The sequence below is a fragment of the Dermacentor silvarum genome, chromosome 3 (assembly GCF_013339745.2).
Source record: "Dermacentor silvarum isolate Dsil-2018 chromosome 3, BIME_Dsil_1.4, whole genome shotgun sequence".
NCBI classification, from domain to species: Eukaryota; Metazoa; Arthropoda; class Arachnida; order Ixodida; family Ixodidae; genus Dermacentor; species Dermacentor silvarum.
In genome coordinates this window covers 141,064,167-141,089,732 of record NC_051156.1, presented here as the reverse complement: position 1 = coordinate 141,089,732, position 25,566 = coordinate 141,064,167, and the positions used below count along the sequence as shown (strand labels likewise).

The following is a 25,566-nucleotide window of genomic DNA, read 5'->3' as shown; positions in this document are numbered from 1 at the left end:
CAAGGGCAATTGGCGACGCAATCTCCCACGCGAAAGGAGCAAAGCAGGAAGGCAGCACGGGAGAGAGGGAGGGGGAGGGGCGGCGGCTTCTCCTCTGCCAACAAATGCGTTTGCGCCTGTGCCGGCTGTCGGTGTTGTCGCGCGCCTTATCTTAGCGATCTTCACAAGGCTCTGACCTTTGTATGCGCTGTGCTTACGCCGTTCAGTTTCCGTTGAAGCGATAGGCCGCACGAACAAGCTTCGCTCGCTGCAACGGCCGCGTTTCCCCACGCCCGTGTTTTGACAGTGGTTGTCTGTGGTCATCGAGTCTATTCATGTTTGCTTGTGCGCGTTGACACCAGGCTTGTTAATTCAGTTAGTAAGCGAATGTGTCAAGTTTATGCAGCTGATAAAACTACTATCCCTACTCTTATAGCTCTCTACTAATTTGCTATCGCAATTGTTGCTTTGCCTTTCGGGTGAAACTGAGACTTTTTTTTTAATTATTACTTTGGCTGCTTCATGCGAAGATCGTAGGTACTTGGACATTAACCTTTCAACGTTCGTAAATTTAAACGGATGCAAAACCACAGTCGCACGCTTCGATTCTCTGATACGCACGGCTGCTTGGTCTATATGTTTTGCATGCGTGCAGGGCTTGAAAATCGTTGTTTTGGTTATAGTGCGGTACCGCTTATAGTGCAGATATTCACGACTACGGCGTTATAAGCGGTCTACACTGTATATTTTGTCCATCGCACAGATTCATCCTGGTGGTTAACAGCTACGCCCGAGCGAATGAACGTAAGGTGAGAGGAATGAAGAAAAAAAAAATGGAGGACGCTTAAGCTCGCCTTTAAGAGTGGAACGTGATAGCGTTATCGGGCCCCGTTCGACCCCGTTGTAAGCTGGCTTTCCCACTGCAACACAGAAAGTGGGAAAGCCAGCTTACAAAGACCAAGCTTACACTGATCCCCTTAAAGTCGGCTTCACTTTTAAACAGAAATGCATTGCTGGGAAGACGTTTTTCGAGGGGCAATATAAGTGGTCTTATATTAAAATGTTAAGGCCCTAGTACCTTTTTTTTATTACTTTATTAATTGTTTGCTATTGCCCCGACGCGCGCGTGTCCAAAACGCATTAGGCAGGCGAAGTCCCAATTTGACCTGCCCAGGATGCGGGCACCATCTGGATATCATTTTCGCAAGTAAACTACCCAAGCGCGCAGCTGTAGGTCTGGTAGAAATGCTGGAAAAGGGGTTTGTGTTCGAGTTTCCTCGTAACAGAATTACATTTTCTCGTACATTCAAATTACAATCCGACGCCACCATGTCTGTAGATTGTGGTTAAGTCGTACTTTACCGTTTTTCTGACGGATTTCACTGAGAAATTCAATTTTTGTTCACCAAAACCTTGCACCTTCTGGAGGGTCTGCGCGGTTGGAGTGGTTGGGGACGATTTTCTCCGCCACGGACGCCAACATCGCATGCCGATGCTGACACCGACGCAGGATTTTCTGCGGCACGGGGCCCTTAACACTATCGCGTTAACACGGCGCATAACATGATGCTGTTCCCAAAAGTCAGCTTCGCCTCAATACAGTAGTGTAACGCAGTGAAGCAAACGCAAAGTACTGTGGTGAAGCATGTCAAGAGTGGGAAGGGGTAATTGTCACGGTAAACAGTATCTATTCCTTATTTATACACGCGTGCACCCGCCATCTCTTATCACAGTATGAGCACCGATCCGCCTAATAAGTGTACTGGCAGGCCTTTAGAGGGCAGTAAAAGGCATGGATTCATTTTTTTTTACTGCCCGATTTTTCAGACGTTTTCGCCTGAAAAATCAGACTTGGACTTTAAACATAAAATAGGAGCAAAATTACATTAAGTTATCACCCGTGGGCATAGTATAGACATAAAACAACATGAGAACTTGCGTAGTGAAGTCGGCTACGTTGCTTAGGTAGCCATACTTTACAGGCTATACAGTGATGCTTCGGACACTCTGAAGAGTCTTATGCATGCAAAGAAACTTCTTGTTTGCTTCTAATGCTCCACTGGTGCTTTTAATAAACAACGCTTCATAGTGTGCTATGTAATGATTTGCTAACTTAAATACTACGATGTAAATATTGTTCCATATTATTGTGACAATAGCTGTTCATTATTCGAAAGCTATTCGATATTCGATTCAGTTCGTTTCTAGCACTATTTGATTCGTATTCGATTCGGTCTCAAAAACCTTTATTCACAAACCCCTAGTTATATCCGTTACTTCACTTTATACTTTATGGCCATTTACTGGAATATATGCCCAAAGGGGTTGAAATAAAAAGACGACATAGCGGCCCGCAGAACCGCTACATGACCACGCATTCGATGAAATTTGCCTAAAACAAAGGAATCTTTGGCGTGTGTAACACACTACTTAGCACATGACGCGACCGCCTTTAGATAGCTGCCTTGTGCTCCATTGTGATGGTCTTTCGCGTCAACTTTCCACTTGGCTCGTTGCGGTCGAGCAGCATGTGGCACAACACAGCGCTCCGTTGTGTGATCGACAAGGCAAATGAACATGGCTCAGCCAGATCCTGGCCTCCGAGGTCCCCTCGGTGCCTACGCGATCTCGGAGGCCACACTCAGCTGCGAGGACGTGCGGCACACTGCAGGGAGAAGTGAATGCTCGGTTTGGGCGTGACCCCCAAATTGCGCCAGGGAGATCTCAGAAGCCACACCAAGCTGGCAGCACAGGCAGACTTGCGCCAGCAGGTTGTGTAGCGTAAGCACTATCAGCACTACTGGGTGTGTCACATCACATCCCACCAACATTGTCCATGTCTCTTTGTTTATCAGCAAGCGATAAGTGTGCAAGTCTCCAACACCTCCCCTGCTTTTCTCGCACGTAAAGCCGGTAAGTCGGAAACTCCTTTATATGTAGCATATTCTCTTCAAGGAATCCCTCAGTGATGTTTACTATAGCTAGCTGCCCTGTTCGACGTATTAGCATAATAAATGCTTTCCGAATGTACACATGGTCGTCGTCCATTGTTTCCTCGAGCTTGAACTGGAGCACAGTTGTCCAGCAGGCAGGCGCCAACCACTGTGCGGGAAGTGCAGAGGCGTGGTGCCGTTGGCACCCCACCCCAATTTCTACAACACTTTCAAGTGGCTACAAAGTGTGCTGCACATCCTCTTAGCACAAGAATAGTTGACGCAGAAAGACAAAACTTCACCCCCACCACTGGGCAAGCAAAAATAGTTTATCAGATGTTCTCACTCACCAATGTAGAAGGTCTGTGGGGTCTCCTTCGTGAGCATGTTGAATGTTTCTTCGGGGTTGGGGGGCCGGAACGGAGTGCGCAGGTCTTTGTACCTGTGATTCAATTCTGCCCGAATGTCGTACAGCGTGATGCTCTTGTTGCCATATCCTTGCCGTTCAAGCTCTACCGCAAATGCATCGAGATCCAAGTCCTGAGAAAAAAAGACGAACTTCACTCATAGTATTCATGGCAGCTTCCCAGTGCCCATTCACTGCCACAATTTACTTAGTGTGATGCGAATCTTCGTGTTATTAGGACTGAATCCAACTGCCTTAACTAAGCACGTTCTACTAATGTGCATGCTTGAAAAGGAACAAAATAGACTGTGCCCACAGTGCAGGGTCTTTTGATAGTCAAACCCCGCTGTTACGTTCTCGGGTGCTACGTTTTCCCAGCTGTTACGTCGTTTTCAGCTGGTCCCCGGCACAGCTCCCATAAAACCCAATGCATTGGTAACCCTGCTGCACTGCACTTCCAAGTTTGATATATCCGGGATCAACAGTATAAATACATAAATATATATGTCTACCACGTGGCCAGCTTTCCACACTTCACAAACCATACACTTTTTTCCACTTTGACACTCCCAATGCTGACGCATTAAAACACCTGGCATATTCCGAATTCTGAACAGGGAAAGGAATTGGCCGCAGCAAACAGGGGTCCACGAAATATCATCACTTACCCTGAGCTTTTCAGGGTTCTCCAGAATTTCCTCGAGGGCTTCAGCGGGGTTCACGTCTTCGGTGACATCATCATACTCTAGGGCATCCACAGCCATCTTGCGAGCCCACTCATAAGCTTCTGGATGAACACGCGAGCCATCCAACACCTCCACATAGGCATTTGTGCTGCAAGTATAAAAATACTACATGGTCATGTAAAGAGATTTGTTCCAACAAACAAGAGCCAGTGCTCATCTAAACCGAAGCACTAAATATGACTGCCTATTTAACAATGTGTGTATGAGCTATCATGAAAGAAAACAGCCCAACCAAAAGCTGACAGATAATTTGGCAATCTACTCTACCAACAAGGAATGCGCAGAGAACATCCACGCACTAGCGTTTTCAACAATGACGCCGCAACAACCTTGTCCTCCGCAGTATTTAAAAGGAAACTGGTTTTGCATTGTTTCTGGGACTGGCAGCAAGGAGAGGGAAAAGAAACGGATAGAATACTGTAATTAGCATACCCACAAACAAAAGAACAAAAGCTAGAAGGACGTCACAATGAAATTGAGAAACACAGGCAGATGTTTCAAGGTGAATTTGTGCAATAGATGCATGCACGTTTCTCAGCATCAGCATTGCTATAGATGAATTTCTTCCTACAACACAAGGTAAAAAGGTCTTTCGTCAAGATCATTATAATAAAGACTTCTCTTTCATGCAAATGGCTCATTAGCGTTGATAACAAAGAGAACAGAATTTGTTCACACTGTACGCACATATGAACATGAAGAACTTACGCAACATTCATTTCATACAACCAAATTACTTTTTCAAGAAACCCAAATGCCATTTGCACAAAAGCTGGAAGTATAATATGTCTGCCAAGACTAGGTTCCAATCTATGACCAATGTGACCTCGACCTACACATTAAGGTCTACCATTTCATACCTATTCTCGAACGAAGTTGTGTCAATCTTGATGAAGCCCGCACAGTTGATGAACACTTTAGGTCCCATATGGCAGACTGTCACAAGTTGTGTCCGGCTTTCGAGGCGTTGGTGGGATTGCTTCAGTGTCTGTAATAAAGAGGAACCGCTCACTTTACACAACTAGTAATATTGATCCGCTGTAGTAAATTCAAGTGGGCTATCTTTAAGTGGATAATAGCTGACTTGGGATTGATTTGTGAGATTACATTCCGTATGTACTTGTGTAAGGCCTGCACTTTTTTTTTTAAACATTTTTTCCAGGGTGCTCACTGAAGCTTAGAGCTATGCTCAGACTGTATGACGTAATAGTTCAGCGGAAATCCGCTAGGTGGAGATAAGTAATTAAAGGGAAACTGAGACATCCACCCAAATGTAGCAATTTGCTACATTTCCGCTGATTTGCTGATTTCTGCTGAACTATTACGTCATACACTTGCCTTTGCTTCGAGTTGTCGATAAATTCAACTTCGCCCTGCCATCTGCTAGCCGCCTGGTTAGCTCAGATGGTAGAGCGGCTGCCCCGGAAAGGCGGTGGTCCCGGGTTCGAGTCCCGGACCAGGACGAATTTTTCTTAAACTGTGAGGCTTTCTTTCGAGAAACCCGGTTTGGTTTCCATTGTAGCAAATTGCTACATTTGGGTGGATGTCTCAGTTTCCCTGTAATTATGCTCAGACTTCTATGCAAAATAACATATAAACTCTTTTTTTCAGTCATTCTCGTTGCTTTCACTGCCCTCGTCGTTTGACGAGCTCGCCTCATCGTTGCCTTTCCAGAGCTGGTCATCCTTTGTGCCGAACTTCCGCCCAGTCACATTTTTATTGTGTTCTGCATTAGGAATCACCCGGAGCTTGAAGGCCACAGTACATGCAGCACATGCAGTACATCAGAGAAGTCTATACAAAGCAGCTGACAAAAAGACCAGTAAGGCTACAGTAAATTTGCAATAAAGCAGTGAAAGATAACGATAGAACATCGAGCTTTTATGTAAGATGTTTCCCTCAAAGGCTAAAGCTTGTAACAGAGTGTCGAACAGTGGCATCAGGTGCGTAACATTTATCTAGGGATATTCAAGCCTTTCCACTGACCTTAAGCAGTGAGGCACCTTTGCGAGGTCCGAGGCCACACACGAACTGCACCAGGAAGGACGTGTGTATGTGAGAGATCGCCAAGTTGATGTCCACACCAACTTCATTAGTCCGGTTGACGAACTCCAGGTTCAGTGCATTGGTGAGATCGTCCCTTGGTACCAAGTCCTGCAGCCACAGATGATCAAACAATGTTCAACACAACACAGTCAAAAGCTTCCTAATGTCACCAATATTTGGTTGAAAAGCAACCAAAGGCTTTGTGAAATGGGCAAATCGACAATATACCCCACCCTGAAGTGAACTTGCTTTTAATTTCAAGCTGTAAATGTGCAAGGTGACTTGCTCCTTACTGTCCGGATTGACACAAGTTCAGATTAACTTGTGTTATTAGTACTCTTTTGTTACAAAACGCATGACATAAGGACCATCCAAAGCATTTACCTATCCCGCATTTCGATGGAGGCGAAATGCAAAAACGCCTGTGTGCTTACATTGTAGTGGACCTTAAAAAACCACAGGTGGTAACAATTAATCCGGAGCCCTCCACTAGGCATGCCTCATAAACAGAACTGGTTTTCACACGCAGAACCCCAGAAAGAAGAAGAAAGCATTTACCGTAGAAGGGACAACTCGTCAGGACCCTGTATACAGTCAAACCCAATTATAACGATACCGTTTTAATAATAAATCGGATATAACACCAAGCAGCTGATGCACTGTCAACGTTTATATGTCTTCTATGGTAAAATACCGCTTATGACAATGCTCCCATGCCCCTCTTTCGGTTATAAGAAATAAATCTGCCTCCTGGGTGTGTGCATCAAAAGAAAGAGACTGCAAGGTCCTTTAAAAAAAAGTCCGATGACATCTAGGCGCTTCTTATGAGTTGTGAATGCGAAAGCATTATTGTCCAATTGAACGCCACTGAGCGGTCCTTCCGAGTTACGAACTCCTTCCGAGTTACGAACTTCTTGCCGGTAAGCGACCGCATTGAGACGCTTGACACGTTTTGGTTTGACCTTACCGTGGCACAGATAAAACCCAGGAGAGAGCTTGCGTGGACAAGGAATGCACAGATAACACAGGCTTCCGAGAGCGAGAGCGATATAGCGTAGCAGCAATGCCCTCTCCCCTCACGCAACACCTGGCGGGCTGGTGTGGCGCTATTGCATAAAAAAATAAATGCAAGCTGCTTCACAACACCCGCCTTCGTACCACGCAGCCCACATGGCAAGCCTTTGTCACATTGCTTCAAAAATTAAAAGGTGAGCTGCTTTGAAAGACCCCTTTGTGGTTGTGCACCTCGCATGGCACGCCTTTGTCGTATTGCCTCAAAAAATACATTTTAAAATGTGAGCCGTTTCACCCCACTCGCCTTTGTGCCGCATGCCCCCATGGCCCACAGCACGCCTTCGTCGCATCGCATCCCATCGCCGGCCTCGCACATCTCTCTCCCTACCTCTCTCTCACTGACGTGGGAGGGGTGGGAGAGAGAAGAGAGGGGTGACAAAGGCATACGGTACGGGGGAGCAAAAGGCCAGTGGGGCAAAACGGCTCACTTTTTTTATGTGCAAGCGTTGGCGATAGGTAGTGTGAAGCCGCAAAGGTAGCGAGCGCCAGAGGAAGAATGTGCCTGAAGGTGGGGAAGAAAATTGCGCGCAAGGAAAAGTACAAAGTAGGACGATGAGCGCGCGGCAAAGCAACGCCACCTTGAGGAAAGTCTAGGTGGCACTGAACAAAGCAGGGAAGGAGAAAAGTGGCGAAGCATCGCGGAGAAGGAGGGTAGGCGCAGCCTTGGTGTGTTGACCTCCTCTGGCAGTTGCTACAGGTGCTGTGCGCAAAAAAGACGTACCGGGTTCATCTCGTGATAACATCTTCCCCGCCACCGTATGCTGTATGTGCGAGTGAAAGCATGCGATGGTGAGGAGACAATGGCAGCTCAATCTCGCACGCGTGTGCAAGGCAGGAAAGCGGGGACAAAGTGTGTCGTTTTCCACCGGGGCGGCCGCCCAGCCACACGAGCCCTATCTGGAAAGCGATCTGCAATGCGGACCACCGAGGGCCCATAGCTTTGTGTGCGCTATAGCACCCATACACTTGAGCGTCACCCGCGTTCACAAAATGAAACGTCACTGTAACTTTTTTTTCTCCTGGATTTCGCATTCCTTTTCTTTTCGGGGCAGACACCAAGTCGTCATCATCACCAGCATATTTTTATATCCACTGAAGGACAAAAGCCTCTCCCTGGAATGTCCAATTACCCCAAGACACCCAGTAGCTAGATTTAATTGTTATGGCCAGTAATACAGCATGGGAACATACATCGTAGTAAGTGGTTTATTTTACCATAGAACACACACTAAAGTTCACAGTGCAGCAGCTGCTCATTGTTACATCTGAGTATTATTAAAGCCAGTAATGCTTTAAGTGGGTTCGACTGTACTTCTCTAATTAAAATGTTTGCATGCTTGTCCCCTCTGCTTTTTCATGCAGCCCAGTTGTAACAATTATCGGTTATAACAATGGGTTTTTCTAGGCACTTGCTACAAGTGGGTTCAACTGTATAATAGAGAGTTTTAGATTAGGGGGACGCAAGCGTTGGCGCCCCCTAATCTAAAACTCTCTAATAAGAATGTATGGTCAGCAACAGAGGCGTAAAACAGTGAAACAAACACATAAAAACATTATGTGTGTCACATGCACTGTATAGCAAAGCTCTACATATGTAAAGCAAATAAATTATCATTATCATTATCAACTTGATATTTTTACTCAATACATGCCGATCTAGTGGTTATCTTGGTGTTGCACAGATCAAAAGAACCAAGCAATGAATGTGCGGCTAGTTTTTCGTAGTGCTTGGACTGGCAGAGAAATGATCATTAAACTACATACAAAAGAGTTAGTATTCTTTCAGTCATTGCAAAAGCACTCAATGTGCAACTAATGTGACTCACCAGTGGAACAGTAGCGTGCCACTAAAACATTTGCAAGACATACAAAGAAAGTCATCACTGAAATTTATTCTTGTGAAATAGAGAAAACAAGAAAAAGAACACCAAATAATTCTTACGGCGCATTAATAAGTCTTACTTGAGAGGCCTGAGACCTGATACAATTCACATGAACAATGAACTGCATGCTTAATTAACCCTTTCAGGGCTAATGACTTGCATATAAGTCCTTCGCGAACACCTTCAATATGGTCAATGACGTACATGTGCGTCATTGCTTGTACATTTAAAAAGCATGCCTCTTTCGATCATTTCTTTCGTTTGGCATGCGGGTGCATGCGCGGCGGCAGCAAGTTTTGGTTTTCTCCTGCGGCGGCTCCTGCTTGTAGCACGCGCTAAACTGATGGCTATCTGGTTTCAAATCTCTCAAAGGGTGACCGCTCATTACTCGATCGTTTATCGCTCACAGCGGCGCGATTACACCTGTTCCTGGGCAGGCGCGCATATATATATATATATATATACTGTACACACAAACAATGCTGCCATTTTTGCGTTTCCTTTTTTTTGAAGACCACAACAGCTCTATTGCACCTTGTTGGCAATAAGACGAAGGCTTATTGCCAACATGCAGCATGTTTGAACATGCAGCGACTGTTTGACAATCTTTTTCGCGTTTCGGCGGTGTACAGCGAAAATCGGCACCGTTTCATTACCGCGGTGCCTGTTGCCGCATGGAACCGAACCCTTGCCTAGTTTTGTGCATTGCGTCGCCTACAAAGCTCACACCGTCAGTGCCGGGGTCGCTTGCTGTACCGTACAAGCGAGTTTCCCGTGGAGTATTTGTACCCGCTCCACTCGTGACCGCGTGCACAGATACGGCGAGGATCTTGTTGAGTCAACACGGCAATGGCGAACTGCTTTCGTTACTGCAAGCAACGCGCACTCCGTGTCTCCGCAAGATTTTACTGCATATACAACAGCAGCGAAAATATTCTTCGGCGCCCACCACCAAACACGCCAACGTCTCGTCTGGGCACTCCAGTTTGGATCTCGTCTGCGCTACTGGTACTGTAATGGCGTGTCAACCTGCAAGTTGCCAACCGATGACTCCGACACTAAGAATGAAGAGACAGCGCCTGCACAGCCGACGAGCTCAGAGTTGATGCTTGCCTCAGTGTGCAGTGATAATATGACCCTGCTGAAATTGAAGCAAGCATCATCGCATGCAAGCGGAACATCGTGCAAAAGAGCATCGAACATTTTTTTCCACCGCTAAGGCAGTAACAGGCAGCGTTGATGCAGCTAAGATAGCGCCGGCGACATTGACGACACCCACTGTCGGATTTTCTTAATTTTTTAAAATTTTTATAAAAGGCTCTTTTCAGAGTCACCTCAAAGATGCATTGGCAGAGTTGCGCAAGTCTGATACTCCGCCCTTGACCCTCTCCATCAGAGAAACACCTATAAAATGGTGTTTTCTGCATGCATTCATTTTTTTCACACTGCCCGATTTCTCGGGCGTTTTCGTGGTCCCTTGAGAGTTCGAAATATTGGACTTTGACTTTAAATACTTCCCGAGTTTCCACGGTCATGCAACGGAATACAACGACCACGCTTCCTACTCACCTGTAGAGGGTGATACTTGAGGCAAAAAATTTCCTCATCTGGAGTGCAGAGTTGCGAGAACTCAACCAAGGGATCCTGCATCCGCCTGGCCAATGAGATGGCTTGCCGCAGCAGCAGCGGGTAGTCCCGGAAGTCGTTCTGCAAAGCACACACGTGTTGCTCAGTTGGCTGCTATACATGGGATCACCACTTTCATCTGCACGTCGAAGTTCAGATAAATTCGCCAATTTAACAGGTACGCTACCCAAAGACGTTGAAACAAATGCCCGTAACAGCTAATTTACTTTGGGTGACCCTGTGCCCAAGAATTGAAGAGACCGCTAGAGTCTTCCATGAATTCGAAGACCGCTACATTGCCATGAACATCACGTCTCACCTGCCAGTCACCTCTTGTCAGGCAATGCGACGTGTGGTGCCAATCCTCAGCCTGTCCTGTGGTGTTGGGTATGCACCCACTGTGTTTTGTTCTGACAGTGTTACAAATTACAACTGCTCACCGACAATCCAGACATGCTTGATTATTCATACAGCCCCGCGACGTCGCCACTAGCCCTGTAGACAAAATGTTACAAGGACAACCGAAATTTCCGACACCTTGCAGTGAGCCATTCGATAATTCAGACTCCCGACTTTATGACCGTATGCTAATTTGGCCACCGAGTCCAGCAGAAATTTCAATATCTTCATTTTGGTATATGACTGGCATCATCGTCAGCCATGTCGCCAGCACCTCCCTGAAACAGAACCTAGCTAAGCCTTGTCAATCTTGTAGTCGCCGATGAGAATCCGGTGCATGCGATCACTGTACTTTCGTCTATCTGTAGTGACAGCATGACAATGGACACATTGACAGCAACAGCATTGACAGCAACACGTTGACAAACTGGGGCCGTATTCTTGGACAATCAGTTTCAAAGATATATTCGTTTTCGCAATATTTCCAGTGACTAGCACTGGATGCGTCGCGGGGGGTAGCGCTTCTTCACTGTGATAAGATAGCTTGCTTGGCACTGGGCAAATTATGTGGTCACTAGTAGACACCGATGCCTTGCATCTTGAGCTGGTCATGCGAAAAATAGTGTGCTTGGCAAGTGCCAAAAATGCCATCGTAACACTGATGCAACTTGCCTAGCCACTCAAAATTGAAGGTATAAACTGAGGGTGGCGATCGAGAATACAGCACACCTTTTTTTGCCGCTTGTGGATAAAGTAACTTTTTTCCAAGCAAATCCGGCATTTTGGATTCACGATTATTCTGACTTTCTTGCAGTCCCCATCGAATTCAAATTATCGGTCAGTGACTGTACTCTATTACATTCTTAACCCTTTCAGGGTCAATGACGTACATGTATGTCCTCTGTGAACACCTTCAAAATGGTCAATAACGTATATGTACATCATCGCTTGTACATTTAAAAACCGTGCCTCTTTCGATCATTTCTTTCGCTTGACATGTGCTGCCACTCGACGGAAATACATGGAATTTTTTACTTGGGCGAATGCCTCTCCATTTCAATTTTTTTTTCTTTTTTTAATGGCAACGACGTGTTGGCTATTGCTTGCGCATCCGGGCACGTGCAGCGGCGGCAAGTGCGCGCCTATTTCGATCATTTCTTTCGCTTGGCATGTGCTGCCACCCGACGGGAACACGTGGAATATTTTACTTGCGCCAATGCCTCTCCGTGTATTTTTCTATTTAAAAAAAATTTTTTTTTACGGCAACAGCGCGTCGGCTATCGCTCGCGCATCCGGGCGCGCACTGCAGCGGCTCCCGCGTGTTGCACGCGCTAAGCTGATGGCTATCTGGTTTCAATTCTCTCAAAGGGTGACGGCTTGTTACTCGATCGTTTATCGCTCACAGCGGCGTGATTACAGTAGCCGACGAATTTTTCGGACTAAAAAAATTCGGACTTGTTGGATATTCCGTACTTCATATATGTACCGTTAGGGTTCCCATAGAGCTTGTCTTTGTTTTTTCTTTTTTTTTTAAGTTTCGGTTGCGCCGTACGCTGTGTGCGGGTGAAAGCTTGCGATGGTGAGCCGGCAATGCACACGGGAGAGAGGAAGGCGTCTGGAAGCACACGGACTTCGTTCGCTTTCGGTGCACAGGGGATTGGCGCTGAGCCGTGCTCCCTCAAGGGCTGCAGAAGATAGCGCCAACCTTTCCCTTTCAAACAAACCACTTAATGCACAGGAAGGGAGAAGGCGACGGTGACGGGGGGGGGGGGGGATACGTTCAGCTCTTGCGGCTACTGCTGACGGAGCTGCCACACAGGCACCGTATCTTGAAAGCGATCTGCTATGTGGCCGAAGTGTGCGCCCATGGGGGACTCATCTTCAAAGCGATGGGTACAAAGGGTGTGCGCCAAGTGCTAATAGCTTCGTATGCACTGTTTTTTTTTTCTTTTTTCGTTTTTCGACGTTCCCGTTAAAGCGAGAGAATAGACAGCGCGAAGATCAATTTGCCCGCTGCTGCTGGCGCGCTTTCTCACTCGAGCGTTTTAACGAGTTTCCGCGGTCATCGAGTGAGATGTGTTCATGTAACCTGTGCTCGCGTGACACCGTGCTTATTTAGTTAGTAAGCGCATATTTACAACTTTATACGGCCGATAAAACTAACATCCTTACTTCGTATAGCTGTCTTATTAATTTTCTATCGCAATCGATGCTCCGCCTTTTGGGAGAAACTGCGCCGTTTTTCTTAAGCCGCTCTAAGCCTCATAATGTTTTTTTCTTGGAGGGGGAGGGGGGGGGGGGGGTGCGTGAGTTTTTCGGACTGTTCCGATTTTTCAGACTATTTTTCAGTCCCGCGAAGTCCGGAAAATCGATCGGCTACTGTACACCTGTTCCCGGGCAGGCACATATATACACAAACAATGCTGCCAATGTTTCCTTTTTTTTTTTTTTTGAGACCACGAAAGCTCTATCGCACCTTTTTGGCAATAAGACAAAGGCTTCTCACTTGTTTCGGTTTCCAGACGTGTACACATCTATTTTTCAGTGCACTTTCTTATTCATGAAGAAACATTGTGTATTTTACAACACAAATTATTTTTTCATTTCTTTACGGTCACCCTAAAAAAATTACCATTTCGTTGCGAAATAGGTTCTTTCGAAGAATTTAAATCAGCAATGAAAAAAAATCAACCCTGGGGGGTTGCATTTGGCAAAAAAATTCGACCCTCAAAGGGTTAATTAGCTACTTGAGGAGACGTAATAGTGAAATTGAAGACAAGGCCAGCCAGGATGCAAAGCATACCCATTTGTGAGAAATCATCTGGCTAGCACTTAAATAAATTATGTTGTCAATGCACTGCTGTTCCACGACATTTTTCCTTAACGGCATTTATTTTTTGCATGTATTTTTTGAAAATAATTCAAAAGCACAAGATTTCTTGAAAATTGTGTACTGGCTTTAATCAGTGTATCTGCAGTTTACTGTTCCATCCATTAGTGATTACCACACAGATACCATCATCAACTGTGACGAATTAACCGATGCCAAATAGCATCCTAAACTCTGCTATGCCACAATTAATAACCCCAAGTCTCACTGAAACACTTCGTATATGCAAGTTATATTATCCCAAGTCATCACCTCTCCAAGCAAAGCCTGTAATTGGCTCAAAATGGTCGGACCAGACAGTATATCCTCCACTACATGGGGAAAAAAAATAATGAACCAACCTCGAAGAATTATCAAGTCAACGTGCATCATTAGTCTCCCCTCTGTCGTCAGAGGGACCTCCCACATCCAAATGTATCCCCAAACTATACTTTTAAAAGCAGGCAGGCAGACCAAAATGTGAGAGAAACAAAAATAGCTATAGACCTCGGCCTTCTTGGAGTTCATGTAGACCATTGCCAGGTCATTGTCTTGCAGCTCCACATTGATCAGGGGCATCTGTTCATTCTCTGCTAGTTCAGATACCACGCCTTTGATGTCCTCTACAACCATGACTGCCTCTCTGTAACACAGAGAAGAATCAGACCTGAGGACCAAAGAACTGCATCCTCCACCAAATAGCACTGTGCAAGAAGTCGCGTCAAATGACACTCAAATGATGGCGCGTGAAAACTGCTTGATTGACAGCATTCAATGCCGCAAAGCAATCCTCGATCTCCAAGACATATTCCATATTAACTTTGGGTTGCATATTAACTTTCAAAGCACATGAACATCCTCGAGTTCCACCCCCATTGGAGCAAAGCCTTTAGAGACAGGAATCTAACCTGCAATTTCATCCTGATGCTCACCAGAAAGACATCTAAGCCCCACTGCCATCACAGCAGGTGGCACATGAAAATTAACACTTTAAAGGCAGCTACTCTCTTTAATCCTAACTGATGACTGCATTTACTCAAGACATGCACTTTTTTCAGAAACTTAACAGGGTGCAGCTCTTACACAAGTCAGGCAAGAAAGTGGACAATGTCGCAAAATGTGTACAGAATAATTCAAACATTGGGTACACACTACACGCACATTTATTCAAGGTTCCGAACAACTGATAGTTCTGTTTCATTCTTCAACACTCTTGCTGTCCTTCACTTCCAATGTCCTTTACTCCCACCCAATGTCACATTCCCAAACACGGTTATTGTGCCAATGCATGCAATGTGGACTAGTAACTTTGGTGAAACTTTATTCTCTTCAATTCTTGACCTCAAATGTAGGGGGTGTGGGTCTAACGCGAGGGCAGGTTACGATAATTCCTGATTTATGCAACATACTGTGTGCAGTTTGTGACATCAGAGCAACACCACACCACATATGGTAAAGCAACAACTCTTTTTATTCTTAACTCAAAAAGCCCCTTGATGGCATCCAAGATGTTGAGCATTTCTCTGACAAGGAGATGTGACTCCACATGGGAACAGCAACACCATCACGAGGAGAATGCACGGTCATCCAAAAACAGCCGCACTTATTAGCATTTGACTGACAATGCTCCTCCCCCCCTAGGGCCACCATGGTAAAATCAGACATTCACTTTAATCACAACTATGTTAAAACAAAAAGACGGGAGTAACTAAGTCATGCTGAAGCACCCTTAAAAGCATGCTACTAAAGAACTTTGCAAATATCTTTCATACCCAATAAAAAAAAATGCAAAGAATATCCATACCTGGATTGTGCTCCAACGCAGATTACATGAGGTTTCTTGTTGCGAATGAACTTCCTGAGGACCTTTAGATCAAGTTCCTGGAAACACGGTAGATGAGCAAAATGAGAACACCTTCGACCTAGGAATGCTTACATAGTGAAATGCAATGCATGAAGGCATTTGAGAATCCAATCATCAGTTACAGGGATCTAGTGCTGGAGGATGATTGCGGAAATTGTGACCCTTCGGGTCATGACAATCTCATATGGTGTTTACTGTTTTTCACACAATGTTGATAATACTGAAGCAGATGTGAACTGGCATTTGCTTGCTTATGTTCACTTTATCAAAGGCACAGAAGCAAAAACTGATCAGCATGTCCATCATTTCAAGTATAGTTTGGGTATGTGTTCAAAGCCAAACAGCAACAAAGAGTCACAAATAACTAGGTGGCAATGTAATTTTATTGAAGGCACTAAATCAATAGCAAACTGTCACATCAGGAAAAAATACTTGGTATGCTATGCAACGACTATGCTGTACCATAAAATAGCAACACATGACCATCACAGGCAACATGGCATACAACTTCATACTGTGTGCTGTGCTGTTCCAGCCCTTGAGCAGACAGACAACAATTTGTCCAATGCCACTCAGTAACATGCACTACTGACAGCAACAACTTAAAAAAGGTGGGAGTAATTTTTTTTCCAGTTTTGCATCAAACCAATACAGTGGAATCTCGATGATACGATCACGGCTACTGCGAATTTTTCTGTGGTCCGGGCCGAGCCCCATTACTTTGCAATGTGCTAGGGAACGGTTGTTGCGAATCGATTTTCGACCCGTGTCGGTTGATACGAATAAACGGCGCCCCACCGACGGCCACAAAAGAGAACAGTGCGCAGTTGCGCGCTTTCTCCCTTTCTCTTTTGGTACGAAGGCGCGGACGCGGCGCCGGACAGCGCGGAGCTCGCGAGTGGGCACAAAGAGTTTGAAGCGGTGGCACTTTTGTTGCTTTTCTTGTTGTGCTTTTCCCCACGCAGGCATGGGGAAGTGCGGCCGCGGCAGCGAGCGAAGGTTCGTGCGGCACGATAACACCGACAGCCGGCACAGGCGCAAAGTACAAAACGCATTTGTTGGCAGATTAGAAGCCGCCCCCCCCCCCCCCTCTCTCCCTCCCGCGCTGCCTTCCCGCTTTGCTCCTTTCACGTGGGAGATTGTGTCGCCAGTTACCCTTGCACCCAGTTGCAAGATACCACTTACACCGTGCAAGATACGCATTTAGTGCCGCAGCACAGTGTCGCCCCCCCTTCCCTCCCATACCCCCGACGGCCTTTCGCGCGACGGAAGTCGCATTCGCTCTCGGTGAAGGCGCGCGTCCCCCGCGTGCTTTCACTCGCACATACGGCGCGCGGCGACGATTTTATCGCCCTTGGACTCATGCTCCATGTCTCCGTATCGCCCTCGTTGATCTCCTCTCCCATCGTTGGGCGCACCTCGTTGAGAAGCGTGCTCGCTACCGACCTTGTCGGCGAGATTTTCCGGCAGAAGCCAGATTATAGCCGGTATTTCGTCTCACGCGGCTGCACTCGAAGCGGTTACGTATACGTGGAGTTCTATTGGAGGGTAAACGGGAGTCGGAAAAGGCCGCGTTGTAGCCAGTTCTGCACTATAAACGGTTATGTTATAAGTGGTCCAAACTGTAAATGCTCTTTACGTGCGTGTGCCTGAGTCACAGAGAAAGAATAACAGGAGGCGAAACTCCGGGCCGGCGCCAGCGCGAGCACTGGTCGTGATAATGTCACGCAGGGAGAGGAGGAGACGCGCTGGTGGTGAACGTGGGCGCAGCGCCCCTTGCGACGACGGAAGGAACTACTTCCCTCGCGGTCGGGGTTGAAGCGGTGCGCGCGACCGCCATCACGGAAGAAAAAAAAAAAATTGCTCTCCGACGGCACCCGGCGTCGTCTGTTACTGGCCGCTTGTGCTGCTTGTCTGATGCCACAAAAAGATTTTCGCCAGCGCGGTTCGCACTCAAGGAATAAAATACCTGTACACTCTAAAAACAGTTGCACCCTTTGGGGTGCATTTTTTCCACACAACAATAATCGTCATCTGTCTTGCTTGCGTCTTCTATCTTGAAAACTCTGCACTTGCTACTTTCCTGTCGAGAACGCTGTGTCACGCTGATAACGCTCTTGTCGTTCGTGACCGAGAAGTGCCGGGCGCACAGCGTTAAAGAAAGGAAAGCCACGCAAGTCAGATGACGATTATTGTTCTGTGGCAAAAATACGCCCCAAAGGGTGCAACTATTTTTAGAGTGTAGACTGTCATGGTATAAATATTTTTTGAAGATTTAGATTTAGGATCACATGCTTTTTATGCGGCAATAATAGCAAGAAACTAGAGCACTTGAAGGACCAGACGATCTGCGATCATAGCCAGGCGCGTATGGAAAGAGCAGACGATTTGCAACCATACCTATGCGCGTATAGAAAACTGCACTTGGTGCTTTTTCAAATTTTTCGGCGTAACAAAAAACGAGAATTTGTTTCATCATGCACTATAAAAAGTACCGATCAGAGTATGCGATACATAGCTACCATGCGAGGAAACTAAATTTAATTATATTTCTGCGGCAAGTTTGGGGAGACGTGGACAGACGGAACAGCAGAGTAGAGCAGAGTCTGCCGCTCGCTTCGCGCAGTCAGAATCATCCCTTCTAAGTTCTGCAATTTCTCCATTGCTCCTCTACGATGTAAGTGTTCGTTGTGTACGCGTTTCATGATTATCGAAAATGGGGCACCGATGCTTCGTCCCAAACCGTAACAGCGGATATAAGTAATGCGCGGAAAACGCTCGAACATTCAAAGCTCCAAATGACGAACGCCTGCAAGAATGGGCGATATCTATAGAAAGCGACGATAGAGAACTGACGAGAAACGACGTCTGCTGATTTCCCTAGCGGAACGCTCAGCAGGCGTAAATACTACGCTGACCTTGGAGGCACAGTCTTCCCTGACCAGCCGAAAAAGTCATTAGACAGTTTTAGTTTAGCGTGGTTACCGGAATAGCGGGCGTACCGGAATAGCGGGCGTACCGGAATAGCGGGATCGAAGTGCGCATGCGCAGAACGCTAACCGACCCATACCGTTTACCGTGCGCACGCTATTTGTCAGAGTTAACGTTACCGTATTAGCGTGTTTACGTAGTGTACGTAAAACATGGCGGCGGTCCCGGCCGCCCGCTTCGAACTGAATTTGGCGTTGTTTTTGTAGAATTCACTTCGTTCGTAGCAAATGACTGCGTAAACGGCTTTTGCTTAGTCTCATGTCGCTTCGCCGAGAGAGTGTTATGGCTAATCTTGAGGAATTTTCGCAGCTTGTAGCCACCCAACCTCTCAGAACGGGCAGCGCGCCTAAGCTTTCGCACTTGAATCTCGGAGGCCGTAGCTTACCACCATGCGCCTTTCTCCTATTTGTAGATAGGGTAGGTGCCGATAGCGTGCGCACTGACCTATTCGTTGGAGGAAAAAAAAAAAAAAAAAAACGCGGAGCACCGCAAATGCGCGCCGCAGAAGAGCAAGAACGGCGTATCGTCCAACCGAAACGAAGTGGCGCAGTCCGCATCGCCGTGGTCCTCAGCGGCAATCGTGCGCGGCACGTGACTGACAGCAACGCCGAAGCGCTTCGTGCCTAATTGTGCCTTTAAAGCCTTTATTCTTGCGTTTATCGCCGCGAGTAACACCGCGTTGGCGGCTAGCCGCGTGCCTCTGTAAGTGCGTAGTCGCTATCTCTGATCGCGTCGATAACCACCGCTGTTTCGTCCGCAGCGGTTGCGGCAAATAGTAGTTTCGTTTTTGCTCGATGCGCGCATCGGCTGCGTGCCTTCACAACTGCGTAGTCGCCTCCCATGGCAGCGTCGATAGCGACCGCAGTTTCGTCCGCACTTCTTGCAGCGAAAGGTAGTTTCGTTTTGACTGGTGCATGCGTCAGCCGTCTGCCTTCTGAACCGCAAGGTCGCCGTCCATGATCGCGTCGATAGCGGCCGGGGTTTCGTCCGCAGCGGTTGCGGCAAGCAGTAGTTTCACTTTGACTCAGTGCAAAGCTGTCGAAGATAAAAAGCACCGGCTACATCGCGATGGACGGACAATTTGTTGGCGAGCAGCTGAGTGGCGAAAAATAATCGGGATGTGCACCCGTTGTTGCAAAGCGCGCCTCAGATGAAAACGCGCGCCGCGAAGGATGTCGCGAAGCCTTCGCCGCTGCTAGCGCTAATCAGTCATGAGATGAAGAGAATTTCAGCTTCCGCACGGGTCTTGTGCTAAATAGAAACAAGATTTGAGATTCATTGAGTAAATAAAATCGTGTTGACGTAGTGAAGCATTTGTTTGTTTTCTTGATACCCTCGATAATTCGACATTCGGTTAATTCGGGGGGGGGGGGGGGGGGGGGGTTCCTTGGCACTTTATGGAGCTTAGCAGGGTTCCCTGGGATGAACGTACCTGAGAACCCCTGCACTAAGCAAAAGAGCGAGACTTGAAAGGTAGCTGTTGACAAGGCCTAGGTCACGTAACAACTGACATCGCAAAGGCCGAGCACCGACTTCCAAGCACACTGGCTTGGCTTGGCCTGGCCTGCTGTTTGGCCGCGGTATGCAGTCAATGGATACTGGACTGGCTAAATCCGAAACACGACAACCAATAGGTGCAGCTAACAAAAGTATGGCCTTCGAGATCGGCAACTGACACTTGTAGGTGCTGCGTGGATTTAGACACCAGCAATCCAACCACAGCAAGCGCGCCCTTTCAGTGCTGGCAACCTAGCAAAATGTAAACATCGCGGCCAGCTTGTCGTGACCGTATCGTGGCGTTCGACGTCGCATCTGACCAGGCCGCCGGAGTGCGAAAAATCGAACGGCGCGCTGTAGAGCGTCCGAACTATCGGTCGTGGTTATACATTACTTCAATGGGACGAGTGGCGGTGCCGCGAAGGTGTCCGAATAAACGAGCATGTCCGAATTTTCAGCGTCCGAATAAACGGTCGGCGACTGTAGCTGCCGTCTCGTTTAGCGACAGGTACCGTGTTCAGCTAGCGTACTCGAGCTGTAGCTACCTAATGCAAGCGCGGCGCACTGGCATCAAGCATCCGCGCGCGAGCAGGCGACAAAACCGAGCTACCGAGCCCCGCGTTCCCCGCATCCGCTGCATTGCTTCGACAAAAGCGTCACGTGACCATACGTCATGCGTCCGGCGTATGGTAGGGGGCGCTGTCACAGCGTCCGCCGTCGCGCTCCAGCGTGACATTATGACGCGAGAAGGAGCTGAGTTGCGCCTCCCGAGTTATTCTTTCTCCGTGGCCTGAGTGAGTTCACCTCTGACTCTTTAATTTAGCTACTTTTAATTGTGTTTCGATGATACGAATTTCGGCTAATACGAATATTTTTCGTAACCCCGTGAGATTCGTATCATCGAGATCCACTGTACTCCACCACATGCAGTCAACCCTATCACACCTATCAACTATAGTACACAAATCATTATTTTGCAGCCTCCAATGTTCAAAAATGCCTTTTCAGTCAGGTGAATTTTTCTAGCAAACAGTCCTTTTGTATTTATTTATTCCTGCCCAGTATACTTCACCTTGAGTTCCCGCTCCTTCTCCCGCCAGGAGTTTTTCCTCTTGAGCAAGTGGGGGAGCCTGATGTACTCCATCACTTCACCAGTGCCGTCTATAAGTGCGCCGAAAGCAGGAACCTCCCTGTGCAAAGCAACGTACATCTGGATTACGCATCAGGTCAGAACTGGTGTAACTGTGCAGTGGAGTTTTGGGCCTGAATGAATTACCAATCAGAGTTGCGATTTGGACTTGTTGGTACATCATTCCGAAAGCGTTTAGTGTAGGGCAACTACCTAGTACATGGATGCAGAGGAGCAACAAGACACAAACACCTCGATATAACGAACTTCAAGGGACCACTACAAATTATTCGTTATTCTGAAAGGTGATTACAGTGAAAGCCCCAAGATTACCCATTCTACCCACTGACTCTTCAGTTCATCAGTTGTCACCGTATGAGCTATCTAAGAAAACATTGCTGCTGGCTATTGGCCTGCGCTGTTGCTATTTTCCATAGATTCTACTGCCACGCATCAGCGAAGCATCATTGGACTGGACTGGAAAAACTTTATTTGGGTCCTGCAGGACGCACTTAGGGCGTAGTGGGCGTCGAAGCATCATTCATATAGTAAAATTGGCTCACGCAAAAGAGACGCACATGCCGAGAAAACCACCAACAAAGAGAAAGCTCCATGTCTCCTCCAAAGTGCAATGTTTGTTTTCGTTTGTATTCCAGATTCGTTACCGTGGACACTGCAAGTATCTCGCTTGAAGCGGACACCTGAACTATTACAGAGTGCAAGCAAGTGTAAACGACACCATCCGAAAAGTGCGACCGTGTGGCGATGAGCACGGAGATTAGGTTACATTTCTCCGCCACGTAGCTGGTACAGTCACAGAAAGAAGCGCGAAAGAAGGAAGAGGCGCGCCTCCTTTGCTAGGCAACACTTGTCTGGGCGGAGCATGCACTCGCAAAACCTGATGCCTCGTCAGCTCAGCAATAAAAAAAAAGTTCACTCCCACGTTTTTCTCCTCTGACGCCGTCTCAGGTTTTCCAAACCGATGCACCGCGGCATACGCTTTCAGCGCCTTGTCGTCTGCTAGCCTGCTGTTCAGGCTGTCGTGAGGGATACACACAAATTAAGAATCCCCAGATTTCGTAATATTAATTCATAGTACTGAGGCATCGTTAACATGATGCAGAAACTGAATGACTATCGTTGTTCTGAAAAGTTCGGTGCTCTAATGTTTGTAGTACTGAAATAGTTTTACACTGAAACTATTTTTGTAAAGCGATTTAACGTGGAAGCTTGGGCGTGTTGGTGATTCATTGGAAAAAACACAGCGCAAAAAAGACAGGGACACGAGAGAGCGACACGCACACAGCGCTGACTTGCAACCAAGTCAGCGACCAATAACTGACGACCGATAAAGTATTCAAGGCAAGCTAGGGTGAAAACGACGCGAATGTCAACGAAAGCAACAATGATGAAAATCCTGTAAACAAACCAGGATTTTGACGGCAAGGGAGGCAATAGCAGCAAGTCAGCGCTGTGTGCTTGTCGCTCTGTCGTGTCCCTCTTTTGCGCTGTTTTTTTTTTTCCTATTTTTGTGAAGTTTGTTAATATGAAACGTTTGTTAGAGGTTGTTCACAGCAACGAGCTTTCACTGTATTTACACGAGATTGTTTAAGTATATTGACGTGGGTTCGAATCCACCCAGCACCGGAGAAATCTTAAAGGGATCTTTTTATGTCATTGAAGGGTGGCACATACCCAGTGCCACTTACCGAGCGACCCAAGTTGGCATGAAAAAGGCGCATTGAAAAACGACACATACCCACCCACTGTCACACAGCCAGTGACACAAGCTTGTCGCTGTTGGTTACGAACCCAGTTCCCTCAGCACAGCAGCTCGATGCTCTACTCATTAGACCATGGAATACCCAGCGACCCAAGTTGGTGGGAAAACGGTTAGAGACGTAGATAGGCAGATACAGTCGAACGCCTTCACAACGAAATGACCTGTACAACGAAGGATTTTGTTATGTCCTGGCCAAATTCCTATCTTTCATGCGTATTCTGAACGCGTGTACAACGCCTGTACGACGACCCCAAAGGCTGATTTGTTGCTTTACAGCGAACCCTACGTAGCGCTGGTACCACTGCACCCTGCATACGTCACCAAGGTGCGCTCTGCGCTAGCGCTAATGGCAGTGCTAGTGACGCACTTGAGTGTGCCGATGTCACAAGTAAGGGTCCTGCTGCACTGCTCCAGGAATCACTCAACTCGTACACTCCTTTTTGTAGCCGACTGACAAGTGCATCGCAGTTCATGACAGCGTGATTGTGGAATCAATAACTCACGACCGATGACGTCTTCAAGGCAAGCTAGGGTGAAAACGACGCGAATGCCAACGAAAAGCAACAATGATGAAAATCCTGTACACAAACCAGGATTTTGATGGCAAGGGAGGCCAATAGCAGCATTCGTAGCTGCTACGTTTCACTGCGGAGCATGCTGTGAGCCTTGGTGCAATAAGTTTGGCTGTCACACATTCTGTCAGACAAAGTGTACACAGAACAATTAGTGACATATTTCATAAAGTCTCTCCTGAATTCATGTTAAGCAGGCGTTTTGTTTTGTTGAACACGTTTAGCCTGCTCTAGTGCGAGTGGTACGGTGCACACCCTTTCCATCGAAGTGACCTGTATAACAAAGAATTTTGGATGTCTCAAGCACTTCGTTATAAAGGCGTTCGACTGTAGATGGATACCAGAAAATGTGTGAAAAATACTAAGAATGCTAATCCCATTACAAAAGAATACACAATCCTTAATGCAAGCTAACTTTACAAAAAATTGACTGTGCGCTACAACTTGTTAAAGTGAGGTACAATATATTGAGATTAATCTATTCTAAACCACCGACTTCCAAGTCCACATGTGCCACCATGTATTCACTTGTCAAATACGGGTACACCTCACCAATTGTTCTCGTAGGCAATGGCAAACACCCGAATGCCATCACGAGTGTCAAAGTCCTCATCCTCCTCCATTTGGGCGTCCACCTGGTACGGGGCCACCTTCAGCCAGTTGTACAACTTTCGGGAGCAAGCCTAGAAACACACGTTCAAACAATTAAAATAAAAATGTCGTTTCAAGCAAGCTGGCAGCAGTCACCCCCTTTCACTATATGTTTATTATAGAGACACAGTGGCGCAGAGCTCATAAACAAACAGCTCGCAGAGCTTTATGGCACAGCATTTGACTGGTTTCTACCATGCTCCGATTCTGTTTGCAACACTGCAGAGCCCTTCAATATTGCAGACAGAAAATGCATGCAATCAGATCGGCCACGTAACCACAATTCTATCAGATCTAGGTTGCCATTTCGAAGGTGAGAATGCTTTCAAGTGCACTGAATGAACCAGGTGAATGATCTAGGTTCCCATTTCGAAGGTGAGAATGCTTTCAAGTGCACTGAATGAACCAGGTGAATGTGACGCAAATTCAAGTTCGCCCTTGTTGGTAAGACATAGTCTAGAGTGCTTAAGTGCGGTGACAGACCAGGACAATCAAGCGGACACACAAGCGCTTGTGTGTGTCCCAAGGTGAAATTGTTTTAAGCACTTCATTTCAACCAGCCAAATGTAAAGTGTGCTGCCAGAGCGCTTGAAAGTGACCATTCAAATGTTCCACTTGTATGCCAGATTCTGCCTCCTTCATTTGAAAACCTACAAAAAGCTCCATCTATACAGTGTTTTTGAGCTAAAGACATCCACAGCAAATTCTAAATTCCTTCCATGTCTTGGATCAGGTGGGCTCAACCCATAGAGGCCTTACTCACAGCTGTATTTGTTTTAACAAACTAGTATTACTTGCAATGTTCATAGAGTCTGCTTTTCCAAGAAAAAAAATTTCTTTGTTATGAACACTTCAGAGCACAGCAGAAGTTCAGATTGACCTTTGGACCTCTCTTCCTTGAGTAAGCCTAGAATGACTGCAGCAAAATTCCTGTCCTATATAAAATGCTCTATAGTTTACTATGAAAAAAAATCCATTATGATCATGTGCCTTGCTTGGCCTCAATGCTGAATGCTGTAGGCTGCTAGTGCTAGGATCACTGATGACTGACAGAGAGTTTAACGTCTAATACCAACACATGGGATGTGAGAGATGATGTAGCAGAGGGCTCCGGATTA

General features: G+C 46.7%; 1 protein-coding gene across 1 annotated transcript in view; it reads right to left on the bottom strand.

Annotated features, from left to right (window-relative positions):
• Positions 1-25,566, bottom strand: part of LOC119445845 (transcription elongation factor SPT6-like) — an 81,656-nt gene that overhangs the window by 32,097 nt on the left and 23,993 nt on the right. The window contains 9 exon segments of the mRNA XM_037710148.2: positions 3,263-3,452; positions 3,987-4,152; positions 4,925-5,052; positions 6,051-6,218; positions 10,637-10,774; positions 14,469-14,604; positions 15,766-15,842; positions 21,386-21,503; positions 24,350-24,480. Coding sequence (XP_037566076.1) covers positions 3,263-3,452; positions 3,987-4,152; positions 4,925-5,052; positions 6,051-6,218; positions 10,637-10,774; positions 14,469-14,604; positions 15,766-15,842; positions 21,386-21,503; positions 24,350-24,480 — 1,252 coding nt within the window.